This window comes from Felis catus, chromosome C1 (assembly GCF_018350175.1).
Source record: "Felis catus isolate Fca126 chromosome C1, F.catus_Fca126_mat1.0, whole genome shotgun sequence".
NCBI classification, from domain to species: Eukaryota; Metazoa; Chordata; class Mammalia; order Carnivora; family Felidae; genus Felis; species Felis catus.
In genome coordinates this window covers 173131644-173153722 of record NC_058375.1, presented here as the reverse complement: position 1 = coordinate 173153722, position 22079 = coordinate 173131644, and the positions used below count along the sequence as shown (strand labels likewise).

The 22079-nt window shown below is 34.8% G+C and overlaps 1 protein-coding gene across 6 annotated transcripts in view; it reads right to left on the bottom strand.

Annotated features, from left to right (window-relative positions):
• The window catches only part of FSIP2 (fibrous sheath interacting protein 2), a 95356-nt gene that overhangs the window by 34163 nt on the left and 39114 nt on the right, over positions 1-22079 (bottom strand). For 5 of the 6 annotated variants that reach the window (XM_023259535.2, XM_045034114.1, XM_045034111.1 and 2 more), the window contains 2 exons: positions 11950-20899; positions 377-9885 (listed from right to left, as the gene is read on the bottom strand). In XM_023259535.2, the coding sequence (XP_023115303.2) occupies positions 377-9885; positions 11950-20899 (18459 nt within the window). Of the gene's footprint in view, positions 1-376; positions 9886-11949; positions 20900-21199; positions 21260-22079 lie in introns of those variants that run through there. The other variant, XM_045034115.1, reaches the window with a different exon arrangement.

Here is a 22079-nt window from a genome sequence, read left to right as displayed (position 1 = left end):
TAAAGAATGTAGATATCCACAAAAAATAACAGGAACTATAGGAGACTGTGTTTCCTCTGAATCTGCAAATGAAGATTATAATTTCAGTCATCCTTATTTTACTGTTAAGGGCATTTCCCTGTATTTCTGTTCTTTAAAAATGCCAGTTTAAACTGATTTCCTTAGGAAAACTAGCCTGAGACTTTTAGAGTGATCCACTGAACTGACATGGCAAGTCTCTGTAAATCATGTGACTAAAGGAATGAACCTGTGCAACCAGTTTTCCTGTTGGGCATGGAATAACAACAAAAAGTGCATTCCCATATACCTGTTGGAGGAAGGAAATCACAGGACAATCACTATTCACTTATGGTTTTGCTATTGCTTTTGCACTTACCTCGAAGGGTTTTACATCCAGTCGTCCCACCTGATTCAATGAGATACGTCTTTCTCTCTGTGTATTTTCTACATTAGATGTGTCTGGTAAGGAGTAGCTTCTCCCGCTTATTGATGCTTTTCTCAGTTCTGTTATGCTATGTCCAGTTTTTCTCAAACACTCCATCTTGAGTTTCTCAAGAGGTTGGGTTTTTACAGAAAGTACTGCTAAGTGTTCTGAGATAATTTCTGGATCTATTTTGATTGCTTTACTCCCAACATGTGGAACTATTTTAATTGGAAAATTCTCTTCATTTGAATCTTGATCTGGCTCTTCTTCCTCTAACTCAGGGAGTGTATCAATAGCCACATGCTCTTGTGCCTTTTGGATAATTTTATTAACATCTAGATTTCCAGAGAGATTAGCATTTGAATTCTTTGTGCTAACTGTATCTAATGGAAACTGTGAAACTCCATTAATAATTAAACCAGCCACGTTTTTAGAGAAAACAGTGTTTGTACCTTTTATATCATCATAGAGTTCTTTATGGGTTCCAGATTGTTGCAGTACTTTACTGTATACAGAATCAATAACCTGAGAAATCATTTCTATGCTTTCTGGATTTAAAAAGTGTCCTTCAGGATCAGCAGCAACAAGATTAATGTTACTTTGGGAAATTTCAGCTGTCACTGATTTTGTCAGTTGAGATGCAATTTTATTTAACTCAGGCTTTGATAAATTTTTTGCATCTTTGCTTGAGGCACTTGGCAACCTTACTATTTTAGCCAAGAACAAGGCCAGTGCTTCCTCTAAAAACCTGGCATCTAACATAGACTCTTTTTTGGATGAAGACTTTTCCTGGGACTTAAATTCATCAACAATTTTGACCACTTTTTCCATAATTTTGACAGCTTCCAGAACTAATTCTGAACTTGATGCTTTGTCCTCTACTTGAGGTTGAAATTCAGAGTTGGAAATTTCCTTCACCATTAAAAAACCTATTACATCAGAGAGGACATTGCTTTTACCCATTAAATCCTTAAATATAGAAGTGTGTGAGCCAGAGTGCTTTAAAACACTGGTGTAAACAGAATTAACTACCTTTTCAATAGTTTCATTGTTGGCTAAAGGTACAGTAGGCAATTCCTTGGCTGGTGGTGCAAGTTTAATCTTACTTTTGGAGATAAATTCTTGTATTGAATTTATTATTTTTGAGCTTATTTTTTGCATGTCAGTTTCTAGAGATTTGGTTCTTTCCTTATCCACTTTTGGAAACACAGATAAAAGCTTTGATAAAAATTTTACAGCAATTTCTTCTATCATGTTATAAGGCAGTATATGAACATGTGATGGTTGAGGCTGGGGAGCATCAGCAGTTTGGATAACATCTTTAAGAATATTTTCAACAACATTGTCAACTTCTGCACACTGATGTGGAGTTAGCTCTCCAGAAAAATAGTTTTGCAATTGATTGCCAGCCACTTCTCGCATAACTAAGTCAACTATGGTTTCTGAAAGGATTCTGCATCCACTGGCTACACAGTTTTGTATAATCTCTTGTGATCCAAACTGTGATAAGAGGTTATTATAAATAGAATGCATCACTAATTGAATAATTTCATCATCATTGGGATGCAAGCATTCCACATATTGTATAGTCATATCTTTATCATTGGAGATTGCTGTTGTAACTGTATTTAATAAATTCATTTGAAGGAAGTCCAATTCTGTGAACCAACTGTACTCAGATGTTTCTACTTCCGTGTTGGATTCTGTTAAGAAAATTTTGGATAAAAGAGCAAAAATCACATTTTCCAAAAATTTGTGAGGCAGCAGGATGGTATATGGTGATAATGTTTGACATTCTTTGCTGGCTGTTTGTGCCACCTTTCGGATGTTTTTAACATCTTTAGATTCCAGAGGCAAACATGCTGAAGCTGGAACTTCATCGCAAAATATGAAATCAAGTTGATGGTGAAAAATTTCATTTATCACTGTAGTGGCTAGTCTTCTTGCTAAATTTTCCCCATTACTCTTTGTATTTTTACAAATGGAATCCTGAGATCCATATTCCTTCAAAATATTGCATACAGAAGAATGAACAACTTTGTCAACCAATGTTTTATCAATTGCTTGTATTTTATCTAAAGATATCTTATTTGATGAGGGTTTTCTAGTCACTTTATGCATATGTGGCATTCTATCCACAGTTATTTTCTTAATGTTGGATGATGTTTCATCTGTAGTTGATTCTTTATGCCAAAGAAGTGCTTTAGGAACTGATGACACTTTATCTACAGGTGGAAAAAACTGATTTCCCTTATGTGGCCTAAATACCTTAATTTGAGCATCTGAAAATTCCTTTAACAGTGAGTGCATAAGTTTCACAGCTGTGTCATAAAGTTCAGATTGATTTTCATCATCTCTTACATTTTGACGTCTATCACATGTTTGTGTTTCTGATGAGGAAGAAAAGATCAATTTGTTAACCATTTCAGTGATAACATCTTCTAAAAATTTAGCAGGAGCAATTCCGGGTTTAGTTTTTGGTGGGTAGTGAGGACTGTCTGATTTACTGGGTTCATTTTTAATCTTACTTTTCACTTTTTCTGTTTTTTTCCCTCTCTCTCTCTCTTTCTCTTTCTCTCTTTCTTCCTCTCTCTCTCTTTCTTTATTTCTCTCTTTCTCTTTGACAGGGAGATTTTTGTTAATTGAGAGGGATGAATCCTTTGTTGAAACAGACTGTGTAAAATCTTCACCAACTTCTTGAATTGCAAGCAATGTTGTATCATTTGGGAGACTGCGGGGTTTTGAATAATTTGCTGATTCTGGAGAATTACATATTTCTAAGATATTGTCATAAATGTTTTCAGTGACATTTTGAACATACTCATAATCTGAGTATTGTTTCTCACTTATATCTGTTTGAGACGGAGAGTCTTTTCCATCCTCATTATTTGGCTTTTGGGTAACTGTTTTCAAAAAATTCTCTGCTGTGGTCTCTGTATTTCTTGCTTCAGATGTCAAAGATAACTGAAAGGGCTTGTCTTCTTTTTTAAGTGTATTTTCTCTTGTATAGTCAATCTTCTTTTCAATGTTTATTTCAAATTTTGGTCCAAGTACTTCCTCCTTATATTCTGTATCATCAGTAGGAAATTGTACGTTTATATTATTATATTGTGTCTTCTTATATTTTGAAACTGGTATGTTTTTCTTCTCAATGTGATTGTTTTTTAGAGTTATCTTTAAATCTGGCTCCTGCATAACTTTACTTTTCACACTGGTGGTTGGAAAAGTAACTCTTGATAAATTCTCATGTTTTTTAATGGAAGTTTCCATTTTATTTTCTGTCTCTTTCTTTTTTTTTGCCACACTTTCAGCTGACCCTGATAACAGGTTAACTATGTTGCTTTTCATAATTCTAGTTGCAGAGGGAACTATTGGATCTTGGATGTCACCTTTTTTCATTGAGGTCTCTTCAGTTTTGAGTCTTGTCTTTCTACTTATTGTACCTCTGTCTATTTCCAAAGTGTCCAGCACGTTTTTCTCATTTATGGTTGCAAAACTGTGTTTATATGAATGTTTTGGTAAAGCAAGTTCATTCCCTTTTAAGCATTTGTTTATCTGTGTAGAGGTTTGCTGCGGTAAATGCTGAACCCTTTGGGTGATGTTATCTGGATTTAGAAATGAAAAGAAGGTGGAAGACCAGTCTCCTGAAAAAAGTGGTTGAATCTTAAAAGCAGAGATTGCCTTCTGAGCTAAAGTGGCAATCATTTCTATGACAATGTTACTTTTATCAACCTTCTGAATATCACTAGATCCATACTTTCCTATGAACTGATCATACACAAAATTGGATATTTTGCCAACTGTTTCTTTATGAATTGGTGGAAAAGAAAGCGTTTCTTCAGCATTTGGTAGAACTTTAATTTCACTTTTCCTAAATTCTCCTATCAGAGAGTTTGCAAATTTTATAGCTAAGCCCACAAGGTCTGGCTCTACCATTTCTTTTTTCTTAGAATCTTTAGTAATACTTGGAAGAGAATAAAATTTATGAACAAGCTCAACGATTACATCTTCCAAAAACGTAGCTGAATAAAGAGCAGGCTGTGTCTTTTCTTTATCAGGTTTACTAAGTACAGACACATGCTCATAATCAGAGAAGTCACTGGAAGATGGTTCTTCACCGTGTAAAAATGGATGCAGATGATGATCCACGATTTCTTTCATGATGAATCCAGCTATTTTACTGAGGAATGACCCTCCTTTTTTGTCTGTACCTTTCTGTACTTCAGCTTGAAATTCAGATTTCTTCAAAATATTATTACATATAGAGTCAACCAAACTCTCAATCACTTCTAATTGCATACTTTCTGCATTCTCCTCTGCTGTGGCAAGGCGAATCTCATGTTCAGAAATTTCTTTGATAATTTCATCTGTCAGTTTCGAAGTTGCATCTACAAACTCACAATCGGATGTAACTTCTTCCTCTTTTAGTTCACTTTCAGTGTCAGTTGAAGGGAAGATATGCACTAGCAGCTTGTAAATCATATCTTCCAAAAGAGAACGAGGCAACACAGTAATACATGATGGCAAGGTATGGCTATCCTTTGTGATGACATTGAGCACATTTCTGATGATATTATCAGCTTGAGGGGAAGAATAGGAAGAAGACACTAATTCTCCTGAAACTAATGACTGCACCTGATATTCATAAATTTCCTCCAATAGCAAATGATATATTTTTCTCCCAAAACAAATAGTGTCACTTTGTACAGCCCTGTATACTTGCATCAGAGATTTATAATCATCTAAAATTTTTTCATAAATTAGGTTGACTGTGTTTTTAACAATTTCTTTATATCCTTCTGAAAAACACATGTCATCATCAAAGTTATCTGCAACTAAAATCTCTGATGTGGTAAACTCCAGAACAATCGAATTTACTAATGTTGTAACAATACCAGTAATTTTGGCTTTTACTGTATCTGGGTTTTCAGCAGCCAAGAAATTGTGTGAGAATGCATAAAGGAGTTTACATAAAAGCTCAGAAATTACCTCCTCCCAAAACACAGCCGAGTTCACAATGAAAGATAACTCTCTCTTTTTAGGATCTATTGCTTTCTGTGTATATGTTTGATCAACTGCAGCTGAAACAAGAGTTTTATCTTCAGATAAAAATGACTGAAGATGGTGGTTAAAGATTTCTTTTATTATAAAACTTGCTATTTTTGAAACAGCTATATTACTTATACCTTTTTTATCTCTTGTAAGGGATTGGTATAGATTTGAACATGAAAGATCAGCATAAATGGAATCAACCATAGACTGGATATCTTTTTCTGAAATCATACTTTGTTTTTCATTCCCATGTTTAATAATACATATTGCATGTTTTGAAATTATTGACATAATTTCATTTATCAGTTTTGTGACTGTATTATTTAAGTCTGATTGAGAAGTATCTGGGTGTTCTGTCATGGAGGCCAAGGGAGTCATCTGAGATATAAGCTGAGTGACAATTTTTTCCAAATGAGTATGTGATAACATGGTAGTATATATTGTTGATGCCTGCCTTTGAAATTTTGATTTGGTAATGTTACACTGAAGTCTTTTTATTAAAACATTAGTATTGAGTTTGGAGTGTGACTTAAAAGGAATCTTTCCTATGAGGTGTGGATGAATTTGGAAATCAAAAGTTTCAGCAAGGATGATTTTAGTTATCCTTGCAGCCAATGTTTTTGTGTCATTTAGAAAATCTTTAGGAGACGTTATTTCCATTTCATATTCTTGAAGAAGTTTGCTGTATGCCATATCAATAATGTTCTTGACTGCATCTCTCTCCACTGGAGGCAAACACAGTTGTTCCTCAGCATTCTCTAGAATGCTAACTTCAACTTTTGAGAATTCCTCTGCTATCAAATGGATGAGTTTTTCAGCTTTATCAAACAGTTCATCTTCTGAATCCCTTACTGATGTCATTTGTACAATGCCTAACACCCTGTGGAATATTTTGCTTAAAACCCCAGAGACTACATCTTCCAAGAAAGTTGAGGAATAAACACTGGCATAAAACCACTGTCTTCTCTCATCATCAAAATATTTATATGATGAAGAAGGTAATAACTTTCCATCCACAAATGGCTGAAGATGTTGTTGACAGATATGTTTAATGATAAAACCTGCTATTCTATCAATAAGAACATCATTACTGCTTGTGATATTTTGCTCAACTAATTCTTGAGACTCAGAGTTTTGCAAAATATTTTTGAATACTGAGTCCACGAGATGCTGAACATCATCTTCGGAATAAACAAACTTGGTTTCTTCTTCATTTTTTGAAAACCGAATTTCATGTTGGGAAATTTTCATCCTAATATCACTGATTATCTCTGAAGCAATTTCGTTGAAATTCATTCTTAATCTGTCTTTTGGGCTTTCTCTATCTGGAACAATGCTAGATGCAGGAGGAAAGATTCTAGATAATAGTACTCTTACCATGTCTTCCAAAAACGTGTATGGCAGCAAGGTGTTATATGGAGATAAATTCTGACTTGTCTTGGTAGATTTAATGATGTTACCAAGAGTGTCCTGAACAATATTCTCAGCCATTGAAATAGAAGAGGAATATGATGACACATCCCCAGAAAATAGAGGATGAAGAAGGTAATCTGAAATAGCTGCTACAATTAACTTTGTAATATTTTCCACAAAAATATCACTGTCTTCAGACTCTTTATCAACCTCAGGGTCTAGCCCATGCTGTTTTAAAACATTTCTATAAATCGAGGTGACAAGTTTATCCACAATATCTGTATCTGCAGAGGTGTAAGACTGTTCTTTGCCATCATATAGAATGTGAATTTTAGCTTTGTTAAAATGGTTATTTATTGAGTTTACTATTTTTTGGGTCATATTTTCTAGTTCAATTTTAGTGTTATGCTTTGGACTGAAAATCTTTGATAAAAGTCTGGCAACAATTGCCCCTACAAATGTATCAGGATAAATACCTGAGGGTGATGGCGTGTGGGGTCTCTGTGACTCTATAACTTCATTGAGAACCTGTTTAACCATATTTGATACAGCATCCGATGGAGTCTTTGGACGAGGTAAACCTTCTCCACACAAAAATGGATGAAGATGATTTTCAATAATCTCTTGGATAATAAAACTGGCTATTCGGTCAATCATAATTGGGCTTCGGCTGGCTATACTTTTCTGTATTGAAACAAGAGAATCAGACATTTGCATAATATTGTGATAAACGGTATCCACCATCTTCTGGAGGTTTTTTCCGCTACATAGATACTGATTATCATATACAGTAAAGCAAATTTTATGTTTTGAAATGGCTGACATAACCTTATTTATTATACAGGTAGACATTTCATTGAAATCTGAACTCATGAAATATTTGTTTCCCAAAGGGGAGGTCTTGTTGGGTGAAGGAATCAGTTGAGATAAAAGTCTTCTGATGATGTCTTCTAAAAATGAATGTGACAACATGGTGCTGTAGCCTGTTGAAGACCTGAACTGGGAAGTAAATTTTCTCAAGTTATTTTGAAGTTTCTGCAATATAATTTCAGCTTGGAGAGGGTAATATGAATTTGGTATGAGCTTTTCTCTGAAGCAAGATGGGAGTTGGTAGTCTAAAATCTCTAACAATATGTTATTAGTTATTTGTTCTGCTATTGAGGTATTGTCACATGCCAGATTATCATCACAAGTCACTTTCAATTTATATTGCTGTAAAACATCATAATAAACTGAGTCAACAATTCTACTAATCGTTTCTTTATGGATTGGTGGAAAACACAGCCTTTCTTCAACATCCCGTAAGACAGTGACTTGTGCGTTATTAAACTTATTTACTACACCATTGACAAATAATGTATTCATCTCATTGAGCCGGCCCTCGGTGATGTCTTCATTTTTTCCCCACAGTGAAGTAGAGAGATTAAAAAACAGTTCTGAAATTATCTCCTCCAAAAATGTGGCTGAATACACACCGATATTTATATCTCCTGGATATAGCTTATTATGGATGGGTATTGAATCCATATCCTTTGTTCCCTGTCTTTTGAGAGGGGACACAGAAGTGGAATTTACTGAACATTTCTTGCCAAATGGTGATTGCTTTTGGGGGCTAAACCCTCTGAGATTATTCAGGGATCCTGTCAAAGCATTACCATCATAATTCATGAATCCTAAAAAGGCTTTACCTTGTCCTAATTCTGTTAATTCTGGCCTTTGTGCATTTATGAAACTAGACTGTATTTCTCTTCCTGTGTGCCTCAAATGCTTGTTTGCAAAAGGTGGGCTTTGGGGGAGTTGTGTACTGTGACATAGTTTGTCCATCAATGATTTAACCAAGCTGTGGGAAATAATAGTAAGCATAGAGTCTGATGATAATAAATCTTGATCCATTTCTGCCAGATTTTCCAAATAGTCTGACATAGAATCTCCTTGAAATTGTTCACAGTCCATTGCTCCCTTACAATAATCAAATTCTTTGTCTTCTACACTTTGCAGTATTTTTAAAAGTTTACATTCTTCTGCTGATATTTCATCAGAAAGAGGGCTATTATCAAGAAAAACAGTGCTTGTGCATTTTTCCAAAAGTGTTCTGATAAGTTTCTCACACACGACATTGAGAAGAAAAACTGATTTGGGGGTGAGGCCAAAGTTATTTCCAAGTACGCTATTAGTTTGCTGCTCATTTGAGGATGAGAAAAATGTTCCTGCTTTTTTATTAGAATTCATGGCCTCACCTGGATATTCATCTGGTGAAAATAAATCTAAAACAATATTAAAAACTTTATTGACTACTTCTTTGGATTCACAAGTTTTTAGACTACCAACCAGATTGTCTAACTTACATGCCAGATAATTTAATTTATTTTTTTGAAGGAGATGATCTATTTGGTAAGTAGATGCTTCACAATTTCTGGATCCTTTCTGTCTTTCCATGGTATTTGTTTCATTGCAAATGGGCACACTATTTTTTCTAAGCACGGAAAATGATTTTTTTCTTCCATTGCTTTCAAGATGATGGTTTTTTCCTGTTTCTCTGGACATTACATGAATTACTCCTGTTAAAAGATCCTGAAAGAGATTATCAAAGTCATCAGCAGCTACTCCTGGGCAGTAAATGTACTTTGTTTTTAAAGGACACTTTTGTTGTGCAATGTCAACCTCTATGATGTTACTGTTAAAGAGGATTTCGGTAATGATTTCGGAAATACTTAAAGCAAGTTCTCCAATAGAAATTGACCTACTCTCAAACATTTGAGAATCAATTGAAATAATCTTGTTAAATGTTGCATTTTGGCTTTCCAATGCTTTCTCTTTTTCTCTACTATCTTTGGTGTTACCAGAAATGCTTGAAGTTAAATGGCAAATGACAGACTCAGTAAGATGTTCACAAAATTGATTAAGTGAAGAATCATTGTATATGCTTCTTAGAGGCTGTTGTGATTCACATTTTTTCCTTGATAATGTAGAAATAATAGATTTCTCCTCACTGGAAGCTGAAAAAAAAAACCTGATCATTTTTAGCACACATGAAGAGAAATATATAAAATTCAATATATTGGAAATTATTTACATATAAATTTCACCTATGGAATATCTCACTAAAGAAAATGAAAAACATAATCAAGAAAGATATTGGATTTTTTTTCAGATATTTATTTCCCACATGTAGAATCTTTTTTTTTCCTCACCTGTAGAATCTTAATTTTAGCCAAAAAATTGAGAAAATAATCCTAAAGAATTCAAGTCTCCAAGTCAAGTGCTGATATCTGTCTTGCTTAAATGGGTAGGGGCTCTAAGAAGCTGCAAATCATACAGAGAAATGATTTCCAAGTTTAATGTTATAATCTATCATGTCTCCAGTGATCTCTAGAGAGCTCATGTAATTAAATTTTTTTAGTGAAAACATTTAATGTTAGGCTATTCATTACTTTTAAGATGTGATGCAATAATGACTTGATTGAAATGAAAATGTGCTAGGAAGGCTGGGGATAGGTTGCAATGTCAGCAGAACTGTAACCCCTCGATTATAGTTTGTCATAACTCTACTCTTTTTTTTTCTATTCAACAGAGTATTTATTGAAAATCATATACCTACTTAGGATGGCCAGCTTCTTGGAAGTGGCAGCCAGAAAAACACACTATTATTTCCTCAAAATATCCTCCAAATGTAATCATCTATTATATATCTGCATGTAAAGTCAGGCAACACTCTGTGGAGATGGAAGCTTTAAGCCTGGCTTTGACTGCTAGACAGGATTTGGTCATATTGAGATGAAGGGAATGAGGAAAAAGAGTATTCTAAGGAGAAGAAGGAGCAGGAGTAAAATCACTGGAAGGCCTTGAACATGTCTGGAAATAGAGAATAGATTTGATAGAAAGGGACAAATACCAATGGGATGAATTCATGAATCTTCTCTTTTTTTTTTCCCCCTTTATTAGTCTCTAAATTTAGTTAGGCTATGTTTGGAGAAAGTCTGTTTATGAGCTTGAAATTGCAGACACACAACTATCCATCTTGAAAGAATGCCAGTTTTGGGGCACCTGGGTGGCTTTGTCAGTTAAGTGACCGACTTTGGCTCAGGTCATGATCTTATGGTTCATGGGTTTGAGCCCCACGTTGGGCTCAGTGCTGACAGCTCAGAACCTGGAGCCTGCTTTGGATTCTGTGTCTCCCTTTTTCTCTGCCCCTCCCCTGTTTGCACTCTCTCTCTGTCTCTCAAAAATAAGTAAAAAATGTTTTAAAAAAATAAAAAAAAAAGAATTTCAGTTTTAAGGATGAGAAATGATCTCCCTATGCAGGTGGGTAGGACTGGTAGTATGTGTTCTCCTATTAAAATGATTGGCAAGTGATGTATATGAACTGATATTACAGCAACTAATTATTGCAATTATTGATCCAGTTCAGGGACATTTTAGTATTATTATATTAAATTTTATGAAATTTCCAATAATCAATAGGTTTTGAGATGCAAAAATGGCTATTACATATGATTTAACCTCTTAGAAAAGAAGTAAAAATAACTTTGTGAACATATGTTTAGACTTTAAGGATTGTAAGAATAGTGGAATACAAACAAAACAAGATTGGTAATACCTCTGTCCTTATAAATAATGACTAATAATGGCAAAGAATTCAACTGTACACCTTGGAAAGAGAAATTGCTAACCTTCAATCAATTAACTGTGTATTTGGTATGGGTATAAAGAAGTCATGCAAAAAAAAAAAACAACTTTAAAAACGCTTTGGAACTTGTATCTCATAATCAACCCAAATCCCCTCCTTTAAAATAATCCCATTTTTTTTCTCATCTGCATATATGGAAAACAGCAATAGACTTACTTGTTCAGATTCAAGCCAGGTGTATGTTAAACTTTTTTTCTTTCCTTCTTTTGTTTTTTTTTTTTTGTATCCTGATATATTAAGTAATTAAATACTCCACCTCCAAGGCTATTTTTAGAAAAACAATAAATGCAGCTTCTTGGATAGAAGAGCTTTTATACATATCTATTTTTTTCTGAATTATACCAACTTTTAAAGTAGGTTGTTTCTTGCTTACCTCTAGTTTCAAAGTTCTTGAAATATGTGACCACAGATGTGGTGATATGTCTTGCTACCAAATGAATTTCATTTGGACCCAGCTCGTGATCAGCAAAAGTGATGACTTTAACTTCCTTCAGGGTCTTTATCTTTGGGTATCTCTTACTTTCCCATTTTTGCAATAAAGAAAAATCTCCTCTACTGGCTTTAGGTTTTTTATTTTCTTCTTCAGGTATACAGCTGTTTTTTTTATCACACATTCTAAGCAGACTTTTTTCCTCATTATTTTGTCCGGATATTATAGACACAGAGTTTTGCTTTGATATGAAAAATGGTTTCATTGTTTCCATGTTTTCATTAATGCGTGGTTGACTTGGAAAACCATAGCTTGATAGCACAGTACTGACAATATTTTCTGCAGCTAAACATATTTTGAGTGGAGATACAGTTGTGTGAATTTGGTTTGGCTCAACTGGTTTTAGAGTTTCATAATGAAATACTCTCGGATTTTCACCTTTTTCTATTTCTATGAATGACATGACTTGTTTTAATGCTGCTTCTGTGGATTCATTTGCTTTATTAAACAGTTTTTGTAAGACACTTCCTTCAGGGAGAGAGCTGATTCCTTTCATGGTTTGGTCAAAAAGGCCAAAGTTTGATTCCCTCGGGCTGTAGTCTTTTACTGGGTTTCTAGAACATGATGTTATATTTTCTGAATCAAGCATTTCCATTGGCTCTGAGCTTTTAATTGTACCTTCTACAGAGGGTCTGGCATATGAGGGTAAGTTCGATGAAGGCTTATGCCTTTTTTTCGTATTTTCCTCTGGATAACACACAAAACTAGGTACACTGATTTGTGAAGGATTATTTCCCAAAGTAACTTCCTTTAACTTTGACATGGGAATTTTCATATTGGTTGCCAATTCAACTTGATTAACAATATAGGTATTTTCTTTTCCTTGGAACAAACTTTCCTTTGGAAGGTTATTGATATGAGTGCACTGGTCCATTAGTGTGCCAATGATCTCACTTGCTGTAACAGTCTCTTTCAATGTACTAACTAAAGATGGTTCCACTTGGCTTATTTCTTTATCTAGCTTGTTCTTAATTATACCAAGCATGTCACTGACAATATTAACAGCATATGTAAATAATTCTGAATGGAATGAGTGAACCTGTAGAAGGGTATTCTGTATGTTTTCCTTGGAAATAATAGTATTTGAATTGGGTTCATCAGAAAACTTTTTCAATGGTTGTAATTTTGGCAGCATGTTTTTGCTTAATAGCCTCTGTTGGATAGGGAAAAAGTTTTCTATAGGCATTTTCACTATTTCCGAAAACTCATATTTAGAGATATATTTAAACTGCAAATCTACAAATGACTCTAAAATGTTTAAAACCCTTTCTATAATTTCTCTAACAATTTGGTTGCTAGATCCCAGAGAAATTTGGTTTATTGTCTTTGTGTTAGATATCGGTACACTGCCGAGGATGTCCTTGATTGGCAAATCATATTTACTTTTAGTACTAATATGCTTTTTTCTACTTGCTAGAGTTTCTTGCCTACCTGGAGAGGGCACCTGGGACAAAAAACAGAGCTGTAATTTTTCAAACAGCATTTCAATAATTTCCCTTCCAAACATATTAATTTGTGCTTTGGTGTCTTCAACTCTAGTAGAGGTTCCTTTAAAATGATTATAGAACCTGCTTTCGCAATCCTTAAGATGTGGCAAATTTAAAAGTGAAAGAGAGTGTTCTAATTCTTTTGTTTTTATTGGGATTTCAGTCAGCACATTTTCAGCTATCGTCATTAGTGTATACTTTTCATTTTCCATATCATTTGATTCTGCTTGCCATTTGTCAAACAATTTTTTAAATACACCTTCTTTAGGAAAAATCTGTTCTAGCTGTGAAGAAACATTTTCCAAGTAAAAACATGCTTGTTGTTTGGCAATATACTCTGCATCTGAATTCCCCTGTGTAAGTCTGAGATCATCCACATGTGAGCATTTGATTGGAGAAGTCACGTTGCGGTTACTTGTAGCATATAATCCTTGCAAAACTGTGTTAACTATTTTATTTGCTGCCATGATTTGATCGAATGGTAAAGCTTTAACATTTATCATTGCTCTAGTTTGCTTCATCTTTTCAAATTCTTTCACAATTGTTTCCAGGATATTACTTACTATATCTTTGGCATACATTTTTAGTTCTGAAGTGGGCAGTTTCATTTCCAGTAAGTTTTGGGCATCACCTGTTGATTGGGTGTGTGGCAGCCCAGTGGTAGCCTTGGACTGATTGCCTTTTGGAGTCTTCTCTCTAGGACCTAACTTGGTCTTGATCTTGACCTTAGAACCACTAGGTCCTAGGTGTGATTTTGTTTTAAATTTAGGCAAAGGAGTAACTTTTGATTTTGCTTTTAAACTTGTTTTAAAATCTGGTTTAGGGCTGCCCTTAGAGCCCACTTTAGAACTGTGTAGCTTTAGAGGTTGCAACTCATCAGAACAACTTTCAGGGGACAAGGTCTCTTCTAGATGAGTTGAGGCAAAATTTATGATCTTATTAAGAACTATTTGGACTAAATCTTTCCCCACTTGCAATGGTGAATATTGAAAAAAATTGTTTTCTAATAGAGAGACATTTTGACTGCCTGCATAAGGATAAACCGGCGGTATCACACATCTGGTGGGATTACACCCTTTTCCTACTTGTTTAGTTTCTTTGATGCATGCTGCTTTCTTAGACAAGGTATCGTTGTTGTCAGATGCTTCTTTTTTATTACTTTCATTTAAAGATGTAACTATAGAGTACATTTTCCCCAAAACACTTTCGACTATGTTATTTGTTACGCTGTTAATCTGTGATTGAAAGTTTTTTTGTGTTATGTCTGACGTTTTAATTTTAGAATTAGATACAAAGTGGGGGATTTCATTAAATGGCTGCAAATGGCCTATGATTTCCATTATTCTTTGATGAACTGTAGTTAACACTTCTTCCACTGCACTGAGCAGTGCAGCCTTTTCTTTTTGTTTTGATTTTCCATTTCTCATAAATATTTCTTCCAAAAAAATATTCTGGCTTTCTTTTTCCAATGCCATTTGGTTTTGTTCTAAAGGATATTTTGAAAACTGAGATAGTTTATTTTTCTCTTGCTCTCTTTGTCCTAGCAATATTTCATTTGATACAGTTAGTTGTGAAAATAATTGAGGATTGTCTTTTGAGTAAACACTAATTTCCTTTGCAGATCTTTTATCATATAAACTCTCTAAGATACTGTTCACAATTCCACTCACAATGATGTTTTCTTGGAATAAAATGTTGTTTGGATATGGATACATCTTTTGGATTTCTAAATCTAAGTCATTTTTAATAAGTTTCAAAGTGGCACTGGCAATGATATCAGCATATTCCTTAAGAGTAGCTTGTGATAGATGAATTGGGGACTCAAGATTTTCTCTGTACCTTGCAAAAGTGGAATCTGTGAGTTCTTGGCTGAGGATAGTTTTAGTGGATATTTTCAGGACATTTGATTCCACTTGGCTTGATTCATGAAAGATGCTATCATCTTGTTTATAATTTTCCAGTTCCAGGCTATCAAATGACTCTTCTTTAGGCTGGAAAGCAAGAATAATTAGTGAATCTATTCTTTCTGTGGCAAAAGCTTCTAACCTATTGAAAATAATTTTAGTAATGAAGTTGGCATTTTCCTCACATGGGTCAGGAGCAGATTTATTGTCTTCTTTCTCTATTGTTATCTGACAATCATCAGCATAAGCTGATTCCAGATTTCTTGAGGATGGCCAATGCTCTGTTTGTCTTTCACTTTTTGACCCCATAAGAGGAGGCTGTTGACACTCTACTTTTGAAGATATGTCACAAACAGTCAGGGGCAATTTTGCAGAAGTAAGATTCATTGCATTTATGCTAAGCATGACAATAGAACTGAGATTATGAAGAACAATATCCACTATATCATTAGATATCAAAATGACATCTGATTTAGGCACTGAAAGTTTTGGGATAATCTTATTTGCATCCTCAGTGAATATCTCAGAGTTTGCTCCAGAATGTTTTCTAGCTATGCTACATTTCCGAGTGGATGTGGCACAAGGTAGATTATTCTGATACAGTGTTTTTTCACAAATATCACATAAGATACCTTCAATGGTATCTTGTATTTGAAACTGAAGTACTCTTCTATATTCAGTCTTATTAAACAGCTTTTCAATAATACCTTCTTGTTGATCTGAATTAATCTCTTCCTCAGAATTGTTTTCATCACATTTTCCTTTAGATGACACAATATCTAACACTGTGTTAACAATTTGACTTGCAATATTTTCAGAAACCACAATGTTATGTGTTAAGAAAGGACTTCTTCCCCTTTCTTTATCTAACCCATGTTTGATTCCTTGTAAAATTTTTTTAGCCACTTCTGTTGCATACGTATTTAATTTATTTAAGGAGAGTTGGCACACTGAGTTGGTCTTTTCTGAGGTAATACGATCCACTGAGCAAGGGGAAAATTGGTCTTCAGAATACAAATCTTTGACTGATAATGCTTTGCTTAATGCATTTTTATCCAAAGCCACTGGCACTGTGAAGTTGATTTTCGGACAAAAGAGAGATTTTACTTTGGAAGTAGCAAAAGTTTCTAAATTTGTTAATATTGCCTGTACAATATCTTCAACTACATTTACTTTAGCCTGTTTGTCAACACTGAATCTGGACTTAGGAGTACAAGGGTTCTTGTCTAGCACAGTAACAGAAGACTTCCCTCCATTGGTGTGTTCACGTAAAGAAACATTTGCTCTAAAGGTGATGGTTTTATACCTATTTTCACCTGTGTTTCTTTCTGGCATGGCAGCTGCATAAAGCTTATGAAATACAGTTCTAACAACATCATCTGCCACTATGATTACATCTGCTTCAGACACTAAAGGACCCATCATTTTATCTATTTTATCTATAAATTGAACAGATGTTTGAGGAATTGGCTCATCAGTGTTGGGAGGGATGCCACTTAAATGAGAGTGGGATAGAGAAAGCACGTTTAACTGATTGACCAACGCACTGTGGAAAATTTCATTCAAAATGTTTCTTATAATGGGAACGACTGGAGATTTCTGTGGTTCTTTGAGTTTCACTTCAATTTTGCTTAAGGCTCTCTCTAGAACCCACTGTTTAAGAGAATCTGATTTAGTTTCTTCTCTTAATAATGTTCTCTCCACAGTGAATTCTTTCTCTGTATGTGAGGCATCTTCAGGAAATGAATCTGATTCAGCACCTCCAGGAAGAAAATTTCCATAGGTTGGCCTGTATTGATAAGTTTTAGTGACTCCCTCTTCAGATTCAGTTTCATTAAACATATCTGAGGACACTGCATCTAAAATTAAATTGACTATATTCTTAAGCACTTGTTTCTCAGGTGGTAGGGTATTTACACTTGTCCTTAAATCTAATGAGTTCATATTTAATTCTGTTTGAATAGCTTTCAAAATAGTACTTGATATCTTTTTTGCATTCATGTATAAAGCAGACTGCAATAGTTCTTCATGTGTGTCTGTGAAAATACTGGGACTTTCACATTCCAAGTCGATCTTATTGCTTTTTTCATTTCCATCATTAACACAACCCAGAGTTTCTAAATTTCCATTAGCAAACCTTTCCAGTTTAGCAAAAACCATATTAAGAATATCTGAAGCTACATTTTTCAGTTCATTTGGATGCATTTCTTTTGTTTTTCCTGTTTTGGAAGTCACCGAAGCCATGGTTTTTGTTGTGCTTTTTGTCACCTCTTTATTACCCTCCTGAATCATCCTGGAAACTATGCTGGAGATCATGTCAGTGCATTTGGCCATTTCCTTAATAATTGAAGCAAATGATAGGCTGTCGATATCAAGAGATTGAGACTCTGAGACAGCTTTAAATCCAGAACTTACAAAACTGGTATCCGTATCAAAACTGCATAATTTTGCAAGGATGTATTCCAAAATTGTTTTGGAAATGATCTGAATATTAGACTTCAATGCAGGAGCCATTTGAGGATTTTCATTCTCTTCTCTGCCTTGTTTACTACCACAAGGTGGCTGATGGTGAGGATGGGCTCCTATGAGCTTACATAACATTTCATATAGTATTTCTCCAATACTGTCTAACACTCGCAATCTGGCATTGCCTTTGAGATCTTTTGTATTTACAACACTATGGAGAGCACAGGGAGTAGCCAAACATTTGTGAAAAGATTTTTTATCCTGCCCACTTGGCAAAATGTCTTGTTCATCAACATCGTCAGATCCATAGGAAGTTGCAGGCTTTGGCTGGTCTGAAGGGAGTGAAATATTGCTTTGATCTGAATGTCCACTAGATAACATTTCACAAATACAAGTTAATAACGGAGATTCCATAAGGTCATCATTGAGATTTGAGACAAGAGATTCTAATTTATCAGTGTCAGCAAAAAATCCTTTACCTGTAAGCAATTTGGCAGGGTCTATTTCCCTATGATTTAGGGTTCTGTTACTGAGTTCTAGTTCATTCTGGATAGCACGCAAAACAATGTTTACCACTTTAGTTGTGTAAGTACTAAGTTGAGATTGTAATGAAGATTGCCTCACAACTGAAGGTTTGAAGACCATCTGCAATTTCTGACAAATGAATAACTTCAGCTTTTTAACAATTGTATTAATGATCTTATCGGCAATGTCATCTATGGGTTGAGGTTCACTTTTTTCAGATTTTAATAGAGAAGGCCTCACAGTATCTACACTGAATGAAGACAAATATTTCACTTTCTTTTCACTGTCAAGCCATATTTTTAATGGCTTTTTATTTGGTGCTTCTTTGACCATGTGAGGAGTATCAGAACTATCTAGAGAAGTTTGAACTGATGATGAAATGGAACCTTCGGTGGTATTTGAAATGCAGCTTAAGGCCTTATGGAGTATATTTAACACAGCGTCTGTTATTTCTTGAGCCACTGCACCAATTTCTGACATGGAGAACATCTTGTCCATCCATTCTTGATGTGACAGTCCTTGAGATTTTTTTGAAACAAGAACAGAAGAAGCTGCTTTGCCACTTTTACTGTCTAAGTGATCAGAAGATAGGTCCTTGAGCATTTCTGTTAAAATACTTTTAACTATGTTTTCTGAAGCCTTTTGTATGTGATGCTTTTCATCTTGGCTGAAAATCAAACTGTCTCTATTCAGACAGGGTTTTTCCTTCACAATTTCTTTATTATTAAAAGATGGTAGCCCAGTCTTTAATCCCTCATCGCAAAATGCAACTTTGTTTCTTCGAGAAGTAGCTCCTTTAAGTGGTTTGCTATTCCTTTTGTATTCAAAGCAAGTGTTTCCTTTTTTAAACCAATTCTCAGGAATTTGTTCCCAAGATTTTGGCTTTTCATCTTTAAAAGATGAATCAAGCACATTTTTCACAATTCTGTCTATTTCTTCATTATCATCTTCAGAATAAAGGACCATGCCAGGAACATTAACAGGTGGAAATGGTCTTCTAGACATAGGACCATTTGATAATCTAGTGCCAGTAAGTCTGTACTTTCCTTCAGCGTCAGAAGGACTTCTTAGTCTAGAGTGTCTACATTGTTTAACATCTCCTTTTCCTGGCTCCTGATGTAGTTGAGTGACAATATCATCAAGAAGCTGAAGGAATATTACTGTTTCTTCAGATGCAATAAGTCTCTCGTCATTAAGTTCAGATTGTATGTATCCTAGTATAGTGCTGATTGCTTCCTCTATATAGCCGACCAAAGAGGACTGGGAAAAAATATTTGACATTAAACTTTTTATTTCATCTTTAACAATTAAATTAGCAGCATCAGGTTCAGGACTACATTTCTTTTTGTCGGCTCTTTTGAGGGACATGTATGTTGGGTCTGTCACAGGTTGCTGATCGGAAAGTTCAACTGCATCTTCAAGATGAGGCAGTTCATTTCGCTTACAAGATGCAACAGTCATCAGCTTTTCTAAAATGGCATGTACCATATCCTCTGCAATGTCACACATGGGTTCCACATTAAAAGGCAGTGAAGCTTTTAAAGGTTTTCCATTTGATGGACTGAGGTATTCTCTACTGGGTATTAAGCCCGGCTTAATGTCAACTGACAGATCTTCTTGTGAAAATATCTCAACACATTTTTTCTCAACTGCAGACTGTAGCTTCTCGAGCATATTCTCCACTATCTCTGAGGCTGTTGAGCAGATATCAACATTGTAAAGCAAGTCTCCCTTTTCAGGTTCACTTTGGTCCACAAAAACTTCAGCAGTAACAGAAGAAATAGAGGGAATGGCCTGTGTTAAATCAGACATTATTTCTTGAAAAATGCTTTCCAAAATCAATTCAGTTTCCCCTTTTAAGTGGCATTTAAAGTTAACAAAAACATTCTTCAAATTCTTCATTTCATCCATGGCTTTTGCTTTTTGATCAGGAACAAGTAGACTCTCTAAGCCATCTGTTTCAGTAGTAGCATCCTTAGATTTTTTTGTGCCTGTTTCAAATGATGTTAAAAGGTGGCTATCCGATTTACAAGTTCTGAGCTTAGGATTTGCATATACCATACTGGTTTTATCATATTTGAGTTCTGATGTTACAGCTGGCCCTTTCACGTGGCATGTTTCTCCCACAGATGTTCTTTCGATGTGAGCAGAAGGTGGTTTTAAAGGTGTGGTTGGTTGCCTTATTGAGACGTCAACCTCAAAGGCACAGGGCTCTTGCTGAAATGTTTTAGTAGTAGCAGATGCGTAGCTTCTGTATGTAAGCTCTCCACTGCATGTGCTACAGAAACTTGAACTCTCTGAAGAGAGGATGGAGTCAGAAGACCCTGGGTATGCTTTATTCCGGAACCTTTCTTCGTATTTCGTGATGGCTGGGTATAATATACTGGTCACTGTAGCTACAACCCAGGTCATTACATTCTGAATTATACTATTCAGTTCTTCAGAAGTTACCTGGAAATGAGGCAAGAAGAATGAAGAGAAAATCATTTAATAACTTATTCCATTCTGGGACAGAGGGTAACATTTAATTTTTTATATAGAACAGTGCATAGCTGGATACTATCATAAGAGAATATAATGAATTTATTTAGAATATCAGATTAATTTCAAATCGACTTATTCTGTACTGTAGTAAAATATTTTTTGTAGGTTTTCATTTGATTCACATTCCCTCAGAAGTTTTTTATTGTTTTTTCCCAGCATTCATTGCTGAAATAAATGACTTTTTGATGAAATAGAAAAAAAACTCACCAAACTGCTGTCTAGCTACATAACAATGCGTCTGCAAGCGTTGGCAAGAAGAAACAGTGTCTACAACCCAGAAATATTATTTAGTAATATACCAGATTATTTACAACAAAGTATTTCTCAAAACAGATGTGGTCAAAACATTTGGGTGCTTTCAGGGGCATCTGTCTGTCTAGCTAAGATGTAAGGATGAAAATAAGCCATCTCTCCTTCCTATTCTCTGCTGCAGAGGTGAATCTGTGATTTATATATATGTATGGAAATGACTGCAGCTAACGTTAAGAATTATTTGATAGCAACAAAAGGAAATGCTTATGGAGACTGAATCACTTTGCATTGAATGAGAGTATCAATGCAAACTATTTTAGGTAGGAAGGCTGAGAAAAGATGATGCAATGAAAGAAAAAATTAGATAGAAAAAAAAGGGCTCCACTAGACTGGGGTCTGAAAGAGTCAGGAGAGGAAAAGGGTAGAGAAATTGAATTCCTCATTTTGAGCCAGAAATATAAACCCAAGGACCAGATTTGGGTAACCATTTTCTTAGTAGTTAATGGTGGCGTCACAGATTACACTGGACCAAAAGCAGAAATAGAATGCATGTGTAGAATTCTATCAACCACGACTTATTTCCTGAAAATAAATTTGAGCTTGCAAAAATTCTTTTGCCTATAATAAATGAGTAATCTGCTTTTAAATTGTTATTACTCTTAAGACATAAAGGCTATAAACATAAGTAATTGACCTCAAAGTCTGGAAGGCTAGTATGATTTCTGTAAAGAGGCTGCTGATACCCAACATATTACCTTAAGTTAGCATGGAAGTATTCATATTTCAGGGCAACATTCAAATAAAATTTAACATCTATACAACATACTCTCTCCTG